Source organism: Aricia agestis, chromosome 13 (genome assembly GCF_905147365.1).
Source record: "Aricia agestis chromosome 13, ilAriAges1.1, whole genome shotgun sequence".
In the NCBI taxonomy this organism is placed as follows: domain Eukaryota; kingdom Metazoa; phylum Arthropoda; class Insecta; order Lepidoptera; family Lycaenidae; genus Aricia; species Aricia agestis.
This window is the reverse complement of record NC_056418.1, coordinates 2,791,129-2,814,456: the sequence shown is the minus strand read 5'-3', so window position 1 is coordinate 2,814,456 and position 23,328 is coordinate 2,791,129. Positions and strand designations below refer to the sequence as shown.

The window sequence follows — 23,328 nt, the reverse complement described above, 5'->3', positions numbered from 1 at the left end:
TGGTCACTGTATAGGTAATATTATACAGTGGTTAGTTATACAACGCTCCGTCCATGTTCGTTATTGCAGCTACATTTCTAACGTGTCGGAAAAGGACAAAACATTCAGTTGAGCGCCGTAGTAATGTGTGTATTCAGTACGCGCTATCTACTAACAGTCACAAGATTTGTTAAAAAAATATACCCAAATTATTGTTAAAAATAATTCAAACAAAGTGATTAATGTACTTAACAAATATATCTATTTGTACCATCGAAGAAATTGATTCATAACCCATAGGCAGTTGACGGACAGCTACGTCATTTGGTTGGCTTATGTCAATCCAATGTTGGTCGCAATCTGTCGGCTGGGTTTAACATAACGCGACCAAATTACTTAGGTCCGCCATCCGCCTAGGAATCAACTTCTCTGATTACATCTGTAATCTGCAAAAGGGATACAATATTAATATGGACATTCTATTTATATTTATATATTTTAGACAAACCAGTGTGATCTTATAACCTAATGGTTTCATAGAAACTAAATAATTACTAGAATATCTAGTCTAGGAAGGCAAACGCTTTATTATCTTTGGTGCGGCCAATGGGGGAACATTATTCTCTCTTGGCGAGACTAAGAGCCTGTCCAGATGAGGCGTTTTACGGGCGAGTGAGCGACTCACGCGTTTTATGCGCGTACCCGAGATATAGAGCTACATAGGTATATCTTACTCGCGCGTAAAACGCTCTTGGGTGCCATTGCAGCGTCCAGAACTACGCGCGATTCCGTTGCGAATGAACGTATTTGATTGGAGCGTGATAACTTCGAGTCCATGTTTGCAGCGTACAAACGCGCGTAAAACGCGGTATCTGGATACTATAGAAATTGAAACGCGCGTATGGACTTCGCGCGTAAAACGCCTCATCTGGACAGGCACTAAAGGCAGCAATTGACGCATTTGTACAAAAGCTACCAATATGTCAGGGTCATCAGAATTCTACCAACAGCGTGTCCTAATACGCTAATTGGGCCGTTTGATTCAGCCTTGTCGGGCAGGGAAGTGGGCAGCGCGAGAACGATAGTCACTCGCGCTGCCACTCGTCATGCCGCTGCCCGACGCGGCAACTGTGGAGGGCTGAGTGTAAACGCACACTCGCGTCGTTACTGTCGCAGAAGTATTCAGGGCAATATTGCCGGCAGCGCAAGGACTGCAGTTGTATCAGTGGCTGATATAAACCGTTGCACTGCGCCTTCATCTACCACGTGGTTCACACTTCTTGGGTTAGCAACAGGGCCGGATTTATATTTTTTTTATAAGTAGGCCATTTTGCCGCCCGTAGGTACGAACTCTGCCGCAATCCTAGAACGCCATAGGGCCCTCGCCCACTGCGACTTTTAGTAGCGATGCAGTCGCGCGTTTATGAAGCGCACGACTACATAGTGTACCAAATCAAAATCATTTATTCACATAGGTCACACAGTAACAAAAACGTCAAAAACTACTAACGCGCGTTAGTCGCATTTGCAACGCCATACAGGACACAAAGCTAGCGACTGCATCGCGACTGTATCGATGCAAATATGCGACAGTATCGCGACTGCACCGCTACAAAAAGTCGCGCATAGGATGCTGCCACCCGGCCAATACTGCCTCTACATAAATCCAGATCTGGCCAGCAGTCAGATATTTCGCGACTTCCATTTATGTCGTCAATATTTAAATCATGCACGGCCTACGAGAAACTACTATCACTATTATCTTCGTCCAAGTACTCCACTTTCAAAGTATCCTTCATGTTATCTTCCACATACATTATATTCTGGTTTATATTCATTTTTCTGACTTCTTGGAGCGCCTGCATTATTTTCATTTTGGCAGCGAGTTTCTGGTCGTCGCTCATTTGTTTCAAAGTCGGTACTAGAGATAACACAAAGTATTTGTCCCCGTCTATTTCTTTATGAAAAGCTGCAAAATAATATAATATAAATGTTATACTCGATCTTGTAAGTTATGGACAGCTTTCAAATAAGGCTATGAGCGCGGCGACCAAATCAAAAACCGAGGGAAAACTAAAATATAAAAACTGGCCTGTAATCTGCTGATATTAGATAATTAATAGTTATCACATAAGTAATAACAAAAATTATCTCAATAAGAAAATCTTAGGAATAAGATCTCATTGATGTGTTATAAAATAATATGAATCGAACTTAGCATAAAGGATAAAGAGAAACCAACCATTACTACTCTCTGGGGCGTTTTGTTTGTTCACTGATGCCTCTTGCATTAATCTTCTTTTTGGTCTCAGATTGTCTCCTATGCTTTCTTCCTTATCCAAAGTCTTTTCTAGAATATCTTTTATACCTTCTAAATAAGTAAATATTTTATTATTTTCATGTTCCTCCTGCTTTTTGTCATTAACCGCTTGAGGCTCAACAGTGTGGTTTTCTTGCAAAGGGTATTCTGATTGAGGGGAAGACGGCCTAGAAATTTCGGGGCTGAGTGTTTCTTTTGCTGCAAAAAATTAAAATTAAAATTATTTATTGTTTATATTTTGCCTAAATATGAAAGACATATTATAATCTGTGATACTAAGTAATTAGGTTCTATTGATAAGTTAACAGCTGTGATATTAGGATAGTTTTTGTATTGTGCCACTGTTTTATTAAGTTTTTACTATTGACATTGTATTTAATTTTAGAAATTTTATTTGTAATAAAGTATTAAATATATATATGAAAGACATACTGTAGCTTTACCATGAGTTTAAAGCTATAGTATTTATCGATACTCGATACCGACTACGTAAATATTTAGTATGGCGATTTTAGTTCCGCAACTGACCGATAGAGGCGCTGTAAAATTTGCCATACTAAAAATTTACGTAGTCGGTATCGAGTATCGATAAATGCTGTAGATTTAAACTCATGGTAGAGCTACTGATACATAGGGTTGCGCTTTGCAGACGACGGACGGGGCGGGGCGACTTTTAGCGACACCTGCGTCAACCTGCGTGTGCGCCTTTTGCCTGCCGTGTGCGTTGGTAATATCCCTTCGTGGTATCGTTCGCGGCGAAATTGACCGGCCCGCCCCGCCCCATCCATCGTCTGCAAAGCGCCCAACTGAAAATCCGGACGAGTAGTCAGCTTAGCCGGACATTTTGATAAAAGCCGGAAACTTTCAGTATACCTAAATCCTATGTATAGCAATCTGAGGGCACGCCGCACGGTAGTGCCCCCGTCAAGACGAGTTTGGCAGCGCGTGTAGGCCGTAGGGGGTGTAGACAGTAAACGAAATATAATACAAATTATTGTTGAAGTGAAAACTTCTTTAGCGGCGTTGAGCACTTTTATGGGATGGGTAAAAACTGTGAAACTCGCGTCAGATTCTCGTGCTGACCGAAAAACCGTAAGACGGTTGGAGAGTAGTGTTGTAACATCGAAATCGATTAATCGAACAATCGATTGTTTTTTTCGATTGTCGATATTTTTTAATCGTTTGTAAGGGTTTCGATTAAGTAATTAAAAAAATCGATTTTCATAAAAAAGGGGTCAAAAAAATAATACACAAGGTTAATAATCAAGTTTTCACTTCTGCCGGCACTCCCGGAGTGCAACCCGTCTTTTTTTAGAGTTTGTATTAGAAAATGACATATTTTTGACCGACTTGCAAAAAGGAGGAGGTAATATGTACGGCTGAATGTATTTTTTTATGTATGTTCAACGATTACTCAGCCGTTTGTGGTCCGATTTTCAAAATTCTTTTTGTGTTGTATAGGGTTTGACTCGAATTTGGTACCATGTTCATGAAAGTGGTGACCTGATGATGGGATCCATGAGTAATCGAGGGAACTCCTCAAAATGTATATGAAAACATATGGTGATTTTGGTTTTATTAAAGTAAGATTTTGCATCAAGGTACCTATACCATGGTATTACGAGTGGATGGTATTAGTGACAACTGACATATTAGAGTAATTGAGGGAACTCGTCGAAATTTATATGGAAACATATGGTGATTTTGGTTTTATGAGAAGTATTCTAAGCGTAAGCTACCAAAAAGTAAGATTTTGCATCAAGGTATACCATTGTTCCGAAGGTGCTGAGAAACTCCTAACTCCTTATAAATACATGTTTAGAAGCTTCGGCGTTGTTTTAAGAACAGAAAGCGTATGCTACCATGCCATTTATATTCATCATAATCATCATCACTACCATTACACAATGGAATCCTAACAAACTGATTTTTTGTATATTGATAGTTTAATAGTTTTATAATTTAAGAGTAACAATCTATATTTTCGGTCCATCAAATCAAAATATGAAATCCTTTCTATTTCTGTTAGCTACCATTTTCATGATTTTTCGCAGATAAAAATGTTTTCGTCTTATCAAAATGAAGCTACTCACAAAAAATTTGCTTGATAGTAATTTAGACGTGGGAGAGCCATGCTTCGGCACGAATGGGCCGGCTCGACCGGAGAAATACCACGTTCTCACAGAAAACCGGCGTGAAACAGCGCTTGCGCTGTGTTTCGTCGAATGAGTGAGTTTACCGGTGACCCAATCCCCTACTCTATTCCCTTCCCACCCCTACCCTCCCCTATTACCCCATTCTCTATTAAAAGGCCGGCAACGCACCTGCAGCTCTTCGGATGCTGCGAGTGTCCATGGGCGATGGAAGTTGCTTTCCATCAGGTGACCCGTTTGCTCATTTGCCCCCTTATTTCATAAAAAATATATATATATAGGGCTCCCGTACTATATGTTACAAAAAATATAAAACAAACTTAGCTTAAAAATAAAGAGAAACCAACCATTACTACACTGTGGGGCTTTTTGCTTGCTTACTGATGCCTCTTGCATTAATCTTCTTTTTGGTCTCAGATTGTCTCTTATGCTTTCTTCCTTATCCAAAGTCTTTTCTAGAAGATCTTTTATATATTTTAAATAAGTAAATATTTTATTATTTTCATGTTCCTCCTGTTTTTTATCATTGACTGCTTGAGGCTCATCAGTGTGGTTTGCTCGGATAGGGTATTCTGATTGAGGGGAGGACGGCCTAGAAGTTTTGGAACTGAATGATTTTTTTGCTGCAAAATTAAATTCAAATTATTTATTGTTTATATTTTGTCTGAATATTAAATACACACTGATAGATATATAAGAAGAGAAGAGATATAAAATACAAACACAACTATAAATGTTTAAGCGAATATCGAATCCCAGTATGTCCACCATAAGCGAAACTTAGCAAATGAGAGATATATTATGTTTTTGGCTACTGATAAAGGTATTTCTTGGAATTTTCAGCAAATGGGGATTTATATATAGGAAGTAGTGTGTAAAGGAAAATATAAAAATACAGTTTTAATAACAGATTAAAGTTTGGACATATTGGTGTTTGGTGTATACTGTCGAAATTTATCTGAGTTTTTGTCAACTTTTGACACAGACATCTTCTTTGCTCTTTCAGGATTCACCACACTAATTTGTATACTGGGTTCTTCCATTTTAAACGACGTTTTTATATTTTTTGGGGACATACCGTGATTTGGAAAAAAGTAACATAAAGAGAACTAAATTTCAAATTTAGTGCCATTCATAGTACAGTTTCAAGTATGGGTGTGACTTGTCAGGTTTTACTATACAGTTGTAACAAATTTTAATATGTATTGATTACAAATAATAAAAAATGTATAGAAGTATGTGTTTGTTGTATGTTAATTTAATAGTCTCTGATCAAGATATTTAGTATTAAAAGCAGAACCGTTGCGTGCCTTAGCGGGGCCCCATATAGTTTAGGAAGGGTTACCTTTTTACTTTTCTCATATTTTTGAATTTAATAAAAGAAATGGAAAATTTCTATTAATTTTTGCTAGCACCAATATCACAAACACCTTCAGTACACCCTTCACCATCGCCTCTCAAGCGCTCTCCCTCAACAACCACTTCCAGCACCGACATATTATGATTTGGAGTGATGGCATCACCACCAAACTCCACGGGGAAACCTACCGAAAAGACGCAAAAGTGAAGCTACTTTGTCCAAGACTTCATCTGGTGGGAAATAGTCCTTGCCTCCTCCTGTCTGTGACACAGAAAAATTACAAATACAATAATTAGGTACAACATAGAAGAATGTAGTTGTGATTAAGTAGAACTGGTCACTAGTCATAATTTTATACTAACTTTATTTTGGCTGCTTCTAATGCTCGCGCTGCGTCTGCGCGCCGATTTCTTTAAATTCTCCCATTTGAGTCGAAGTTGAGTTGGGGTGCGAGGGAAACTTGACACGGATGAATTAAATTGATCCGACAATGACTGCCAAGCCTCCTCTTTCAATTTGTTATTAGTGGCATTGGTTGCCTTGTTATTTACGATAGGATTTGCTGCTATAAGCTGGACTAATACCATGGTCTCGTCCTTGGTCATTGGTAGAGCTTTCGTCGACTAAAAGAAAAGAATTGAGATAAGTACAAAAGTTTAAACGCAGTACAAAACACTAATAATTCTATAAATCCATATACTTACAGAATTCATTTTGTTTAATTTTAATTGTACTGGTACTGTAAAAACTGGTAGGCTGCTGCACAGATTACTAGTATAATATTGGCTGCTGGTACCATGGAATTAATATATACTAGTTATACTTCCAGATCATGGCTGGTACTTGGTAGTCGGTAGATAATCATCATCATGATATTAGTACGCGAAAGAAAAACTTTGTAACCCTTTTTACGAAAAATGGGAAAACGTAGGTGCATGAAATTTTGCACAGTTATAGTTTATATGGTGAAGGAGTGCATCGAACTAATTCTGAACTCGAAATTTGAAATTAAGCTTTTATCGTACATTTTTTCAGCAAATAAAACATTACACACACACTACAGTCTACAACACACACACATGACACATGAGAAATGACCACAGATAACAGATTACTAGTATATATTTGTCAATGAATAAGGAAACAGATGGAAGTGACATAACTACAAAAAAGTGTGGCCGGCGCCATATTGCCAAGAACTAAACATGGCGGTCTATAGTGATGGGACACTCGGTTGATATTTGTCGAGGATATCGATTAACTAAGATGTTATAAGTGAGCGTCCTGTTATATTATAATATATTATATTGATATCAAAAATGTTTTTTTATATTATATTAAAAAAATCATTTTTGCCTATTTTGTCTCTACGTATTATTAGCACATACGAAGTCAAGTCATCGGTAAAATAACAAAAATTTTAGTAAAAATATAAACATACGGATCCAAGGACAATTTTTTTAAAATTTCTTCACTTTTTTGACGGACTATAAATTAATTTAAAAAAAAGCAAATTGGTAGAAAAATTTGACCGATATGATATTTGTATAGTAGGTACATCAAATAGTCCCTTTGCCGTCATGTTGGCACTGATGCAAATTAGTGTTGCCTCATTATCTTTACTGTGCTACCTTAAATTAGGGGAGATAATAATATGTTATCACAAAATAAGTTTAAAATTATTATTCCCTAATTTTATATAATTCTAACTTTCGCCCGCGGCTTATCCTGCGTTAACATCTATCCCTCGGGGACCGTTCTTTTTCCGGGGATGAAAGGTACCCTGTCCTTCTCCATACCCCAGACAACGTGTACGTATGAAAGTTTCATGATGATCCGCTTAGTACTTTATGCGTGAAGGTGTAACAAACAAACAAAGTCACTATGGCATTTACTATCTAAAAGCCAAGTTTTGTGAGGGCTCGCGTCATTATACCTTGACTGACTGATGATGGCACATTTACATGTAAATAAAAATTACTATATTAAAGCACAAATCAATAGGCGTGATAGTTTTTCCGTAAAGTGTACCACAAAATGTACAGGTTGTGGGATATACTAGGGCTCGCTTCGCTCGCTCTGATAATAATAATATAAGTACTATCTTTTACCCGCGACTTCGTTCGCATGACGCATGTATGTAGTTTTCGTCACTGGAAGAGCGTTTAATCAAATAGTTCCTTTGCCATCATGTTGGCATTCCTGTCTGTTAATAACGTAAACACGGTAGACACGCTCTGCGGGTATTCATAAGTTTTACTGTATTTCAGGGTGATTAAACTGATGCTGGTAACCCTATTTCACTAAGCAGAAATGGCGGCAACCTGAGTTATTCACATTTATTGGGCCCCGTTACGTTTTTCACGTTCACAAAACACTTTCACTCTTGACACCATTGAATCAAGAATGATTCTTTCACCACTCTTTAATGTTTTCGGCATGATTTTATGATGAATACGCGCAGAGCATGTCTGCCGTGTTTACGTTATTGACAGAACAGACAGTAATGCCAACATGACGGCAAAGGAACTATTCGATGAAACGCACTCTAGATATTTGGAAATGACAGATTTTTGAGTGACAAGCATAGATAAAGTATAGATGTCAACTTACAAGCCAGTGTTGCCAGATCAGGAGATTTCCCCCTAGATTTAGGGGGTTTTCGACCAAGTTAGAGGCGAAACAGGGGGAAAAAATATTTAGGGGATTTTTAGGGGAAATTCAAAATACACGTCAAATACAGTTTTTTTGCCAAATATCGCGTTCCTAATATTTTTTTACCATCTTTAAATAACTTGAGCGCCACAACAACTAAACGAGGTCGAGATGTTGAAAAGATGAACACAGTTCGACAAAGCTTTAAATGAATATGTCCAATGATGTCAATGGGCGCTGCTGGTTTACCAGAGAACTGTCAAAAATGACGTTTTTGTATGATAGAAGCGTTAGTTCCTTTTCTCGCCACGTTCATATAAAGCCTTTTTGAGCTGTAATAAAGTTTAGTAATATATTTTTATTGAATATTAAAAGAATAAGTAATCTAGAGGATTTCTAGGGGGAAATCAAATTAGTTTAGGGGTACGGTGCCGAGATCATCTGGCAACACTGTTACAAGCTGTGCAAAATAGCAACAAAATAGGTCATAGAGGAATCAGGATTCAGGAATATAATTAACTAGGGCTGGCAGACTAAAAAACATAAGCCAAAAAGTGAAACTTTTCAGGAACAACTAAAAACTGTATAAAAAAAAGCGTTAAACTATAAAATCAACTTTATTGGAATATTGAGATGTTTTTAATGAATACTAACATGCACGTAAATACAATTTGATAAAAATATAATAAAAAGCGATTTTAGTGACTTATGTTAGAAAGAACACTGTGTACCTAGAAGGTACTTGTGACTTAGGTGTATGAGAACAGTAAATTTAATATTATAAACTATGTTTTAGTTGACATTCAACTATTTATTCATCTTCTTCACTATCTAAAATATCAGGGTCAGTATTACGTACATTGTTCAGAGAAGGCAAATCTAAATAAAATCTATGAAAAACGTCGGGTACTAAGGAGAGTAAAGAAATCAGATCATCTTTCTTTTCTTTTGATATCGGTAAGGGCTGTACACCGATATAACAGGAAAAGTATCAGGTATGGCAGACACTCGACTTTTCAAGTTAAATTTGTAAAAATTACATTCCGTGTCCAATGTGTCTTTGTAGGAGATTACGCCAAATTCAGAATCATAGCGCAACCACTTTTTATCGAGCCATTTAAATTGTCGCCCTTCTACATCTTTGTTTCATAATACTAAAGGACCCTTTAACAATGAAGAAAAATCCAAAAAGTCGGAACTGCGCATTTCGACAACTTCAAATTTTTACTGCTCGATCTGATGAGTTGAATCCAATCATGTGAGTGATAAATCTGCATATCCGTTTTCTTGTTTTTTTCAATGATGCTATGATCCGTGTCCACTTCCAAGTCGCTATGGCCCGGAACCGTGAACTTGTGGTCTATGACATGTATGTCTAATTGCTGCAAAGCCCAAGTAAACATTTAACATGAGAATTTCGGTTTTGACTGCCACAAGTAACAGAATAAAATATTACATGTTTTGTATTCTCAGGTGCGTATGTTTGAAGATGTTTGAAAAGACATGATGCTATTTGATTAGCTCCTCTAGCAGCTATGGTTTCATACCATATGCAACACACAGCTTTTCCAGTTTTGTTGTCATGGACAGTCAGGTTGAACGTCCACAACTGGCGTTTGTAGAAAGCTACAGAAGAGCTGATGGCTGGAGTGGGTAAACACTATTGTAAGTCAAATGCACTTGAACAGTATTGTCACTTTTATTTACTTGAGTATCACATTTTTTAATTTCGTATGCTTGATCTGCGGCAGTCTTGTAATGTTCATGTTGAGTAAGCAGCAGCAGAATCAACTGCTGCTTCAGGGAGTTCGAAATGTGGATCCAGAACAGAATCATCACTTGAGAAATCCATTTCTTGATTAATAAACATGACGCTAGTGTGGCCTGATGATGTGGAAGGCAATGGTTCTTCTTCTGCTATTGTGGGTGTAGATTGCTGTTCATTTCGTTCATCTAAAAATAAAAACATACTGTAGAGGCTAAAAAATTAATCATTTTAATCATTTGTTTATGATTGATGCTAAAATGAACAAATCACTGATGATTTCTGCTAAAACTACAATGAAAGACTGATTTAAATCAAACATGGCAAACTTACCTTCAACATTTGTTTCTCCTCATCACCATCTCAACTTATTTCTTTCCTCGCTGACAATCCATAGTAATTGGGAATATTTTTAAATAAAATGTCACACTCCACAACTGTTCTGTTAACAAATCAGAGCAAAAGTAACTCGACTAGTGTGACCCAAATCACAACAGTTACCACTTCTGTTTTTTATAAGCAATAAATAATAATTTGAGCACCTACCCTCGAATAAAAAATCGAGATAACACGACGCACTTGACGTTCCTAATAACATAAGTCACTTTCTGTGTCCGTGAAGTCCGTGAGCTTCAAGTGTTCCTTTTAACATAACTCAACTTATGTTTTTTATAACGCCGAAAGATTAATGCGATTCAAGAGGTTGAAAAAGGACGCCACTTAGGTTCAAGCCCGAGCAAGCGAATATGACTTATGTGCTTTAGTCTGCCGATGTATTGATGTAAATTAATAATTTTGGTACAAAGAAAAAAAATTTGCATTTTTTTGACTTATGTGCTTTAGTCCGCCGACCCGACTTTATTTATTTATTTATAAATACCAGCGACTACATAACCCAATAGAAGCCTAATGTTTTGATTTCTCATAACAAATTATTGTGTCAATGTGCTGAGGTAAGCGACGCGGGGGTAGAGGTAAGAAATGCATTACGATTGGCCAATTCCAATTCACGGCATGTCATAAATCAGAACTAGTGATGGGAAGTACGAGAAGCGCTTGTCAAAAGAAATAAAAAAAACCAGTACATATTTATTTTAAAGTACAGAATGAAGAAAAGACTTTAATTGTGGCAAGCTTATAAAAATATACAAAAACGTCTTCGGATTATATTAAAAAAGTACCTATACTTACCTAAGTATATTTAAAAATATACTTTTTTTACAAATTATATAATTATATACTTTTCTTAAACTTTTAAAGGGCAAAAATTCTGTAATATTATATGATTTTTGCGAAACTTTTATCGTTTACGCAGCAAAATAGGAAAAATCACGCGATTTTGAAACATTCTTCATTGGTGCTCCGCTCCTATTGGTCTTAGCGTGATAATATAATATAGGCTGCATAGGATATATAATAAAGCCTTCCTTGATTAATACTGAAAAAAAAATCAAATCGGTCCAGTAGTTTCTGAGATCAGCGCGTTCAAACAAACAAACAAACACTTCAGCTTTATATTTATTATTAGTATAGATTATTTGACTTACTAATTCCGCCACATGATTTCTAAGTCACAATGAAATTGATGGAAATTTATTTCTAAAAATAGTTGTTCGCCAATAAAACTGCTTGAAGTTTTAGTGACTAAAATCTTTACTTGGTTACTTTCTTTACGCTTTCAAGATAAGATTTCATGATTACTTCGCAACGCCGACAAGAAACAACGCTTTGTGATGGGTAGATAGTAGTAGTACTAGTAGATGGTTGGTTTATACATATTTCTCTTACTAAAATTGGCAAAAACAGTGTTGGTACTGCAGTAATCGTCGACAATTTTTATTGCTATAAATTATAATCATTAATCAGTTGTACAACAGTCAACAGTCCTACTCAAAATGACTTGAGCATATCAAGCGTTGTTTCGATTTTCGATTAAAAAAATATACTTCTGTAAGATAGTTGGTATCACATCACTAGTGACGCGTGACGATAACGGAAGAAAGGTTAAGCATTACTACTTTGTGTTTGTTAAAAAGGGATATGACTTATGTCAAATGCTTTTGTCACGGATTCAGACCAGTGTAATTTGAGCTCTGAATAAATTGATTCTTGACAGTAAAAAAAATATTTTATATGAAACACACGAGATGTACATGGGTCACGACTCACGGATGTGGTCGATACTAAGACAGATTTCGCTATCATTATCTAAAGTAAGACCTATAAAGGTAAGACCGCACTAGGCGTAACTGAACTGCAGCGGAACTGCGCGACACGACGCGTCAAAATATCCTTTGTATGAAATTATATGAGACAACACGCACTACGTGGCAACTGAACTGCACTGCAACTGAACTGCGCGGCAAAGTTGATCAACTGACCAAAAGTGTCGCGACTTGTCGCGACGTGTAGATCCGTTGCCGCGCAGTGCGGTTTGACAAACTTCATTTTCATAGTCAGTCAGCTGGTTGGAAGCGCTATAATCGGTTAAAATGTCCATGGACGAGGAAAAATTAATTGTAATAGGCTACTTGACCTATATTCAATTTCATTGAACAAGTACATATTTCTAGTAGAACTTGGCCTTTTTTTTTTTGAGACGGGGAATGGCTGTTGCGCATGCCGGAGGGTTTGGAGACAACTCCTCCGGGTATGTAGGACTCGCTGCGGCCGTAAAGATGGTGAATTGACCGCAGCCCTACCCACTAAAACCCGTCTATACTCTTCCACTCTTCGCACGCAGGATTGCGAGAACGCGCGAGTTCTCTTTCCGCAGTTCTGCGTGCGTGTGCCTGCTTATCACCAGCAGGCCCTCCTCGAGCCCATACAGGCTCCGTGGCCGAACAGAGGCCCTTCCACTTTGGTGTCGCGATGCGCGAAGAGTACGCAGCGCATCGCGACCCTAGTAGAACTTGGCCTAGGAAACCGTATTTCACCCTTATCATGAAACAAAAGCTTATGATTGATAAATAAAGTCGATTTGAAAATATATTTTTATGAAAATAGGATTTGTACTGACGAAAACGCTTTTGCGGTACTTCCGATTTGGATGTGACGGCATCGTACTCGTAATTTAATATGTTTTATTTATCGCGCTCGTTATATGTAAGTTTATTTGTACATATATAATAAGAATAAGCCTAGAAAGATTTGTAAAATATATTTTCTTGAATAATTAAAATAAAACATCAGTTTTATATATTATCTCCATTTATTGTAGACGGGAAATGAAATGGCCAAAACTTTTCTCCAAAAATTTTTCAACATTACAAATGATTTCTAATTTCTCAGATTGCTCAGAGCAGAGGTTGCCTAGATACTGAATATATTTTTGTAGCGCCGCTGCGGTTCAAGTGCGGTAGGTATACCCAAAAATGACGCGTCGTGTCGCGCAGTTCCGCTGCAGTTCAGTTACGCCTAGTGCGGTCTTACCTTAAGTCTTACATATTGTCTGAAAGACGAAAGTACATAGTGATTATATTCTCTTTGGAAAGTATTCGCCTTGCATTAGGCGTCTAGAGGCTATGTCAGGGGGGGGACAGAACCATGTAATTGGTGCCCCTCAAGGTCACACTCACACATACAAATCGATACAAAACTTTTACTCCTTCTTTTTATATTGTTTTCCGGAGCTTTGATCATAACATTGTAAATTGCCAGTGGCAAAGAAACTAAAAAAAAATTGACGTAAAACCAAAACAGAATTTTGGTAAAGGAATTGAATATTCTTTTACTTTAATATAAAATTAAGAGAAGTATATATATTTATATATTTCTCTTCATATATATATATATATATATATATATATATATATATATATATATATATATATATATATATATATATATATATATATATATATATATATATATATATATATATATATATATTTAAAAAAATTGACGTAAAACCAAAACAGAATTTTGGTAAAGGAATTGAATATTCTTTTACATTTTACATAATATTATTATTATAAAATTAAGAGAAAGTATAAGGGAGCTCAAAGGGGTTTCTTTTTAAAGAGTCGTCGAATGAAGTAATTTTCAACCTTATAATAGTTTATTTAAAGTTTCTTTTATTATGATGTCTGTCAGTTGACAGAAAAAATGTGTAAGTGGGCAAATTTACTATATAAACATAACAAGTAATTTGCTTAATTCATTCATGAAGCCCTAAGCGGCCGCATCCGGCCGCGATAACAATAGAAAAGCTATTGTGTCTCGTTATTCCACGATCGATGGGTTAAAAGGTAAAATACACATGACAATTATTATCGTAATGATTTATCTCCTTGATGTTAAAATCGAACGACAAATTGAACGTGTGTAGCAATATCGCAAACGATTTTACGTTCAAAAGATCGATTGGACGATTTTCTTGACGATCGATCGGAACGACAAATTGTCCCGTGTATGGGCACCTTAACAACTAAGTTTGTTAAGCAAATTACTTGTTATGTTTATATCAGCATAATTAATTATAAATAATGTTTAGTTTTGATTTTTAGCGCATTATAATTATTATTCATTATTAACTACGCTAGCAACATTTCGTGTAATAATTGGGCAGATAAACAAAAATAATTGGCAACATTCGAAAATGGCTGCCGTTCAAGAAACTGATTTCTAATTTATTCAAAATTTGTTTATTAATCATAAAATAAAATCAGAGATAATTATTTACAATGAGCAGTCGTTGCATTTTTGGAGGGTTCGCCACAGGAAAGTAAGTATTAAAGTAGCGTATATTAGAACTTAGTTATTTGCATAACCTCGCAGCCTCGTAATATTGTAAGTTTATCGTAATTATTTATCAATTAGTCATTTATCAGTTACAATTATTGTAAATAAAATCAGAACCATCACTGGCTTTTTTCGTGTTTTAACTATATTTATTCGCATAGAGTGGTACATACTACGTAGTACATATTAGTACAATGTAACCTACAATCTAGATTTCATAATATTATGGTATGGTCAGACTATTTTCTATTTATTATCTTTTGGGATCATATATCACACGTTTTCCGTCACCGGATTCTTATGAGGTTTAACTATATTGATACGCATACGGCATATAGTTGTACATACGTACGTACGTAGTACATAGTAGTACAATACAATCCAGATTTCATATGCTGTGGTCAGACGATTTTCTATTTATTATCAATTATCTTTTAGGATCAACCTTAGATACCGTCACCAAATATCCAGTTATATCCAGTTCTATACGAAGAGTGGTTGGAAGTCGTCCCAAGCAGATTTAAAAACGAAAATTGCTATCGCAAGTATAGAGTTTGCGATAGACATTTTGAACCAGAAGGAAAGTACGGGAAGGGTCGCCTTCAAAGATAGCGATTCCTAAACTACATTTACCTAGTGAGCCTACCACAGTTGGTAAGTACATTAAAAGTAGTTATAGAATTAATTTCCTGCAATGCAATGTAACTACTATGATTATCTAAAACAGTGGTTCTTAACCGGTGGTCTGCGGACCACTGGTGGTCGCTGAAAGCATTCCAAGTGTTACGCAAAGCCATTCTAATAATATGTATGTGACAATTCAGAAGTTAGTTAATAGTATGGACTATGCAGTCACAAAAATCACATTTTATTAAAATCTGTAACTTTTCGATTTTTGCAAAATAAAAAAAATGTATGTGCTAATATTTATACAGTTGTCCTTGTTTTCTTTATCAATAAAACCTTAGTTTTGGTAAACCAGTGGGTGGTCACGGCTAGACAATCATTTGGTGAAATGGCCCATCATGACTAAAAGGTTAAGAACCACTGATCTAAAATTATAGTAGCCAAATGTGCGTATATTATTTAATAATAAAACAACACACACAAAGTAGATAATTTTGTATTGGAATATGGTTTGGTGAGTTAAATTTTATTCATCACAAGATTATATTATCATCTTTACAGATACACATTTTCCCTGTGCACTCTACACTAAACACTGATTTACCAACCTTAAGTAGGTAGTGATGTAATGTAATAATATGTACACATTATACAATATAGTACAGGATTAACGCCTCCGTGGTCTAGTGGTATAGAGCGCGGCTCTTGACTCGGAGGTCGTGGGTTCGATTCCCGCGTTGGAAACATGTTATTTCCAAGTTTGGTTAGGACAATGGAGGCTGATCACCTGATTGTCTGACAAGTAAGATGCTCCATGCGTCGGATGGGCATGTAAAAAGTCGGTCCTGCGCCTGATCTCTCGCCAGTCGTGTCGGTCGTCCGTCCCACTGGGTTATGAGAGTAAAGGAATAGAGAGTGCTCTTGTGTACTGCGCACACACTAGGGCACTATAAAATTACTCCTGCGTAGCTGGCCTGGTTTCAATGAAACCGGCCGCCGTCACCGAAACCGGTGTTGGGAGCTATTATTATTATAGTACAGGATTCCTAGATAATTTTTGAAAAGGAAAGGCAATACTTCAACATATTATAATATATTTTATGAATGTTTCAGGAAATCAAGTGGTTGATGATGCGGGATGTGTATTACAAAATCCTATAGAAGTTGAGGTTGCTTCAAGTAAGTAACTAGTCTTTATATTAAAAGTTATTGTATAACACAATAGTATAATAAAACAAATGTGCTATTAACGTCAGCTGTATCGACACACATGACAAATCATTAGATCTAAAAAAAAATGGTTGACTTTTTAAATGAATATAAAAAGAATAATAGTAATAATATCTATGGACACTTCACACCACGTCAGTCTGACTCTGGCCCCGTGCTAAGTACCTGAAGGACTTGTGTTACGGGTACCAGACAACGGAAATATATTTAATACTTTTATACTATACATATATTTAAGATTTTTATTATATTATACACATATTTAATACACATCCACGACCCAGGAACTTTGAAAAATTTTTGTTCCGTCGGCGGGATTCTAACCCGCGACCCCCGTCTTGAGCTACCGATAGCCCACCAACTGAGCCACAGAGGTCGTCGAAGGAAAGGCAATACTTCAACATATTATCCATACTATAATATTATAAATGCGAAAGTATCTCTGTCTGTCTGTCTGTCTGTCTCGCTTTCACGCCAAAACTACTGAACCGATTGCAATGAAATTTTGTACACAGTTATTCTAGAGTCTGAGAAAGGACATAGGCTACATTTTGATGTGGGAAAATATCTTATTTCTATGAAAATATCGATGAAAATTAATTCGCATTGCGAGTGGCCAGCGCTCATCCCGGGGGTCCTGGGTTCTAGTCCCGCAGGCGGAACAAAAAGTTTTCAATGTTCCTGGGTCTTGGATGTGTATTTTAATATAATATTTCAAAAATCTTAAATGTATTAATTTATGTATAATATTATAAACAATCCAGAAATATATCGATACAATGAACATTTTAGTTCTAATACGATTCAACAGATGGCGTTTTATTTTTTACTTTATTGTAACATAGAACTATTCATACTTATTAATTAGTATGTTTTTGATTATAGTTTTTAATACGTTAGAATATTATGTTTAATAATATAATCACTTGGTATAATAATAATCAATCTATCTTATCTTATAGAACTCCTACTGCATTTCTAATATATGTGACAAGTTGACAACAGAAGGCGCTCTAAAATAAAGTAGTTCGAGTGTACCGTGTTGGCCTATATTCCATCCAGAAAATATATCAATGCAATCAACATTTTTAATTCTAATATATGAAAACAGATGGCGTTTTATTTTTTACTTTATTATTGTAACAGAACTAATCATACCTACTTTACTATATAATATTGTTTTTATTCATAACTAGCTGTTGCCCGCGACTTCGTCCGCGTGGACTTCAGTTTATAGCGCGCGGTGTCAACAAAATTTGTGTCAAATTTAAAAACTTTTTAAAACCCTGGTAAGTGGTACCCCTCTTAGGGCCGCGCTACACCGGAATGGCAGCGCTGAAAGTGCTCGCCTCGCCGCTGCCATTCCGGTGTAGCGCGGCCCTTAATTAATCAAAATACCCAAAAACAGCTGTGCAGTGTGCACATAATCTATACTAATATTAAAAATGCGAAAGTATCTCTGTCTGTCTGTCTGTCTGTCTGTCAGTCTCGTTTTCACGCCAAACGCCAAAACTACCGAACCGATTGTAATGACATTTTGTATACAGATAGTCTAAAGCCTGAGAAAGGACATAGGCATAGAAAATGCGTAAATTTGTTCAAATTAAGTTAGTTCCAACAATTCATAATAGATGGCACCGTGCGTCTTCTACATCGCGCTGACGCTTGCTCAAAAGTCTTTCTATAAGACGTGGTATCATCTTACATTTAAGTTTCGATTTTTTTCGATTGTTATATCTATTCTAGGGTATTAAATAACTCAGTACTTTATCTGTGCAGTGACGTAACCTTAAACCTATCAATGATAAATAGTTTATGGGTAAAGTTGTGTAATTGGAGGGCTAAATAAGCTTTACAATTTGGCATAAAATATAAAGTTTAATATAAAAAAATTAAATACTTATTGCGTGCACACTGCACAGCTGTATTGATTTAAGGGGTACCAGGGTTTTTTTATAAAAGCTTTTGACACCAATTTTGTTGACATCGCGCGCTATAAACTGAAGTCCACGCGGACGAAGTCGCGGGCAACAGCTAGTACCTAATATATTTTATGAATGTTTCAGGAAATCAAGTGGTTGATGATGCGGGATGTGTATTACAAAATCCTATAGAAGTTAAGGTTGCTTCAAGTACAAGTTGTAAGTAACTTGTCTTTATATTAGAAGTTATTGTATAACACAATAGTATAATAAAACATTAATGTGCTATTGACGTCAGGTGTATCAACACACATGACAAATCATTAGATCTAAAAACATCTATTTTCATATGTGTTACCTAAATATGTGGCCATCCGCTATAGAAGGAATTTTAAACATCCACCCTGAAAATGGTTGACTTTTTAAATGAATATATAAAAAGAATAAAATATGTATACAGATTTTCATGATATTATTTATAGGTACTTGGGGTGGACTAATACATGAAGAATCTATACCCTATGTAGGAGTTTATTGTGCTTCTGGTAAGTATTTTTACTATTTAATATTTTTATAGTGCTTGCACTGAAGTGCAACTCTAAGTAACTCGCCTTAGCGATGTCCCGGTGATAGTTAGTGTAAAAGGTTCTGGGAACAAAAAAGGCCGAAAAAAACGTTTTTTTTTTTTTAATTATTATTAAATAAGGGGGCAAACGAGTAAACGGGTCACCTGATGGTAAACAACTACCGTCGCCCATGGACACTCGCAACATCAGAAGAGCTGCAGGTGCGTTGCCGGCCTTTTAAGAGGGTATACGCTCACTACTTTGATGCTTTTAAAAATTTTTAAAAGCATCTAAATAGTCCATTTGTTTATAATTTTTTTATAAACAAATGGCGGAAAAATTTTTTTTTTAGTTAATACATGTCTTTCATTGATATAAAAACAATTATGTGATAATAAATTAAACAATTTTTTTTTGACAATATTACTTTGATTTCTAGTTTTTTGTTCAAGTTAAAAAAAATATATACAAAGTATTAAACATTTTTAAACTTTAATGGCGTGATCTTGTTAAGTATGTTTATATCAAGGGCTCCACGAAGTGAACAATTTTTACGAAAATTATTTAAACATTTTTTTTTTAATGTACAATGAGGACGGAAGTTCGAAAAAATTTCGTTAGTTAACATTTGTCTAATTTGTTGAAAAATTAACTTTAAGTTAAATTTCCAACGGGAGCGAATTCTTTGAAGTGTTCGGAATACACCATAAGTTTTTTTTTTAATTTTAAATTAATATATAATACCTTAAAAAAATAATTAGTGTGACGTGCTCGGTTTTGAAGCCGCGCGCGCTACCTAAAAATGCCGCGCGGCCTACTTTCAGCGTTAAATTAAAATTATAAATACTAGAGATAGAATTCCGGGAGTTGAGAGTCTTTTTATGGAAATTTCCTCCTCTTAAAGAATCCTTTTTTTTTAAATTTCTTAAATGTTAATAGTTTCGGTGTTTCTAACAAAAATCCTAATACCTTTTTTTGCAACCTAATTTGCTTATAACTTTTGCAATTTTTTGTGTGCTAATACACGCTTCCGATACATTTTTCAAGACGTCTTCCCGAATCTAATGAGCTATCGCACGTAGTTTTAGGACCCTTATCTCTATATTTCGCCATTCTCAACTTATCGCTTAGACTATATCGTCTAGGCTCTAGGGCATAAATAAAAAAAAATCTACCAAGTGCGGGTCAGACGCAAACGATGTGTTCCGTGAGATTTGGCGATTAAAATAATTTTTGAAGTTATTTTCTAGGGTCTAGAAAAGGTATTTAAAAAACAAATTAATATTTGTTTTTTGAATAATACCTTATCTAGACCCTAAAAAATAACTAACAGTACGTTAAAATAAATCATTTTAATTTTACAGTGACATGCATCAAGAAAACGAAACCAACAGTTTTGATATGGGAGGAGATGAATATTGATTTGGAGAAAGGATGACAACGCCGAAGCGGACCTACGCATCAAATACGCTACTGAATAGAATATATTATTCTTACAGATAATAAAACCTAAGGAAGCGTGACTGTCAAAATATTCGGCCAAGTGCGAGTTGGACTCGCGCACGAAGGGTTCGGTACCGTTAGAGAGCAAAAATAGGCCAAAATTGTGTTTTTTGTATGGGAATTTTTAAATTTCCCTTAAATTTTTATTTTATTTTAATTAATTATTGCCGTAGACATACAATAAGGGCCTTCGTGAAAATATAATGTGCCTACCTGTTGCCATTTTTGATATAGAGCAAAAAAGGCCGAAAAAATCACGTTTCTTGTATGGGAGACACTCTTAAGTATTTTTTTTAAGTATTTGTTGTTATAGCGGCAACCGAAATACACAATCTGTGAAAATTTCAAAAGTACCTATAGCGGTTCTTGAGTTACAGCCTGGAAACAGACAGACGGACGGACAGACATCGAAGTCTTAGTAAAAGAACCCTAAAAATCCATGAGTCTACAAAATTAGTACCGAATACATGCATGATGCTATTGTCATATTTTAGTGTGCGAAAAGGAACTGAATTCAAAACGGTTGAAGTGTGGGTGTTACGTTTCCTTAGTTTTTATTATTCTTAATAATATGAAGAATATTACAATAATACAATCATCAATTGTACAAACATGTATAACATTTATATTTTTCTAAATCTTAGCAGTAAATTAAGGATTGAGCTAGATAAGACTAGGACGAGTCGGCGCATGAGTACCGAAAACTATTCCACCTCAATTTTTTTATGCGATCCTCTTCAAATTGCCCTCCTGATGATATAAATGCATGTTGTTTAAACAAACATTGTTTAAACAATTGCAAGGAATTGTTATTTTTCAACCGAACAAATTTTTTTATATTTTTTATTGAAATACCAATAAAAAAGGTTCTATGACTTTTTACGATAAAGTTAATATTTTTAAAGATATGAATTTTAAAAGGTTCGAAAAACCTCAAATTTGGGTACTTTCGACCGATGAAAAATGTATTAAAGCAAAAAAAAAGGCCAAAGTAATATATTTTTTTAAATTTTTTTTTTAAATAGTTAATAATATTGTTAATAGAGATTTCAAAAAATTTCATTGTTTATATATTTTTTTATCTTAGCAAAAGTAGACAAAAAATTGTGTTTTTTTGTATGGGAGCCTTAAGGGCTTTTACAGTTACATTATTTTAATTTTATTATTAACTAGCTGTCCCGGTGAACTTCGTGTCACCTTCCCTGGACATCTACGAATATTTTAAGACTAAAGTTAGCCCAATCCGTTCAGCCGTTTTCGAGTTTTAGCGTTACTAACACAATTGAAAATCCATTTTATATATAAAAGTGTTGTTTTTAGCCTTTTTCAGAAAATTTTAATTTTTTTTTAGAATTTTTCTCTCCGTAAGAACCATCCTCGTACTTCAAGGAATATTTAAAAAAAAGAATTAGCGAAATCGGTCCAACCGTTCTCGAGTTTTGCGCTTAGCAACACGACTTCAGCGACTCATTTTTATATTATAGATTATTAAATTACAAATATAATTAAGGATTTCGTGAAATTTTCAAGTGCCTCGCTGTTACTATTATTGATTACGAGCAAAAAAGGCCAAAAAAATCACGTTTCTTGTATGGGAGCCCCCCTAAATATTGACTTTATTTTATTTCTAGTGTTTTTTCTTATAGCGGCAATAGAAATACACAATCTGTAAAAATGTCAGAAGTCTAGATATAGCGGTTCTTCAGATACAGCCTGGAGACATATAGACAAACAGGCAGACGGACAGACAACGAAATCGTAGTAAACCCTATTATTAAGACTTCTGAAATTTTCACAGATTGTGTATATCTGTTGCCGCTATAACTACAAATACTAAAAATAAAATAAAGTATATCATTTAAGGGAGGCTCCCATACAAGAAACGTGATTTTTTTGGCCTTTTTTGCTCGTAATCAATAATAGTATCAGTTAGGCACTTGAAATTTTCATCAAATCTTTAATTATATTTGTACTTTAATAATTAATAATAAAATTAAAATAAAGTAATTGTTTAAGGGAGTAATTGTACAAAAACACAATTTTTGTCTACTTTTGCTAAGATAAAAAAAAAGATATAAACAATGAAATTTTTTGAAATCTCTATTAACAATGTTATTGACTATTGTATACAGAATTTAAAAAAAAATGTTACTTTGACATTATTATTTTTTTAAATATATTTTTCATCGGTCGAAAGTACCCAAATTTGAGGTTTTTCGAACCTTTAAAAATTCGTATCTTTAAAAATATTAACTTTATCGTAAAAAGTCATAGGACCTTTTTTATTGGTATTTCAATAAAGAATATTTATTATAATAAAGAATATTAATTTGTTCGGTTGAAAAATAACAATTCCTTGCAATTGTTTAAACAATGTTTGTTTAAACAATATGGCACCGGGTTGCGCCCTGGCAACATGCATTTATATCATCAGGAGGGCAATTTGAAGAGGATCGCATAAAAAAATTGAGGTGGAATAGTTTTCGGTACTCATGCGCCGACTCG

The 23,328-nt window shown here is 35.1% G+C and overlaps 1 protein-coding gene and 1 long non-coding RNA gene across 4 annotated transcripts; one reads left to right on the top strand and one right to left on the bottom strand.

The window, feature by feature from the left end:
- Positions 1 to 1,014: 1,014 nt before the first annotated feature.
- LOC121733425 lies at positions 1,015 to 6,733 on the bottom strand. 2 transcript variants are annotated; one of them, XM_042123683.1, is made up of 6 exons: positions 6,517 to 6,733; positions 6,175 to 6,435; positions 6,001 to 6,073; positions 4,800 to 5,075; positions 2,222 to 2,497; positions 1,015 to 1,948 (listed from the first exon to the last, which is right to left on the bottom strand). In XM_042123683.1, exons 1-6 carry the CDS (start codon positions 6,523 to 6,525, stop codon positions 1,716 to 1,718), a joined length of 1,128 nt encoding a protein of 375 aa, XP_041979617.1. In that variant the 5' UTR covers positions 6,526 to 6,733; the 3' UTR covers positions 1,015 to 1,715. The 2 variants fall into 2 exon arrangements, with proteins under 2 accessions (XP_041979617.1, XP_041979618.1); XM_042123684.1 differs by having other exon boundaries at positions 6,010 to 6,073.
- An 8,160-nt stretch (positions 6,734 to 14,893) lies between these two features.
- LOC121733433 lies at positions 14,894 to 20,838 on the top strand. 2 transcript variants are annotated; one of them, XR_006036554.1, is made up of 7 exons: positions 14,894 to 14,958; positions 15,414 to 15,629; positions 16,164 to 16,215; positions 16,716 to 16,781; positions 18,899 to 18,973; positions 19,237 to 19,299; positions 20,685 to 20,838. It is a non-coding gene; the product is annotated as an uncharacterized LOC121733433 (long non-coding RNA). The 2 variants fall into 2 exon arrangements; XR_006036555.1 differs by lacking the exon at positions 16,164 to 16,215.
- Positions 20,839 to 23,328: the final 2,490 nt, after the last annotated feature.

What these genes read in the sequence shown, in the direction of transcription:
- LOC121733425 (XM_042123683.1), bottom strand. An exon ending in TTCACTTTTGCGTCTTTTCG is followed by an intron (nt 5,076 to 6,000) that starts GTAGGTTTCCCC and finishes TTAATTTTGCAG; the next exon opens with CAAAAAAATCATTCAGTTCC. An exon ending in CGCCCCAGAGAGTAGTAATG is followed by an intron (nt 1,949 to 2,221) that starts GTTGGTTTCTCT and finishes ATTATTTTGCAG; the next exon opens with CTTTTCATAAAGAAATAGAC.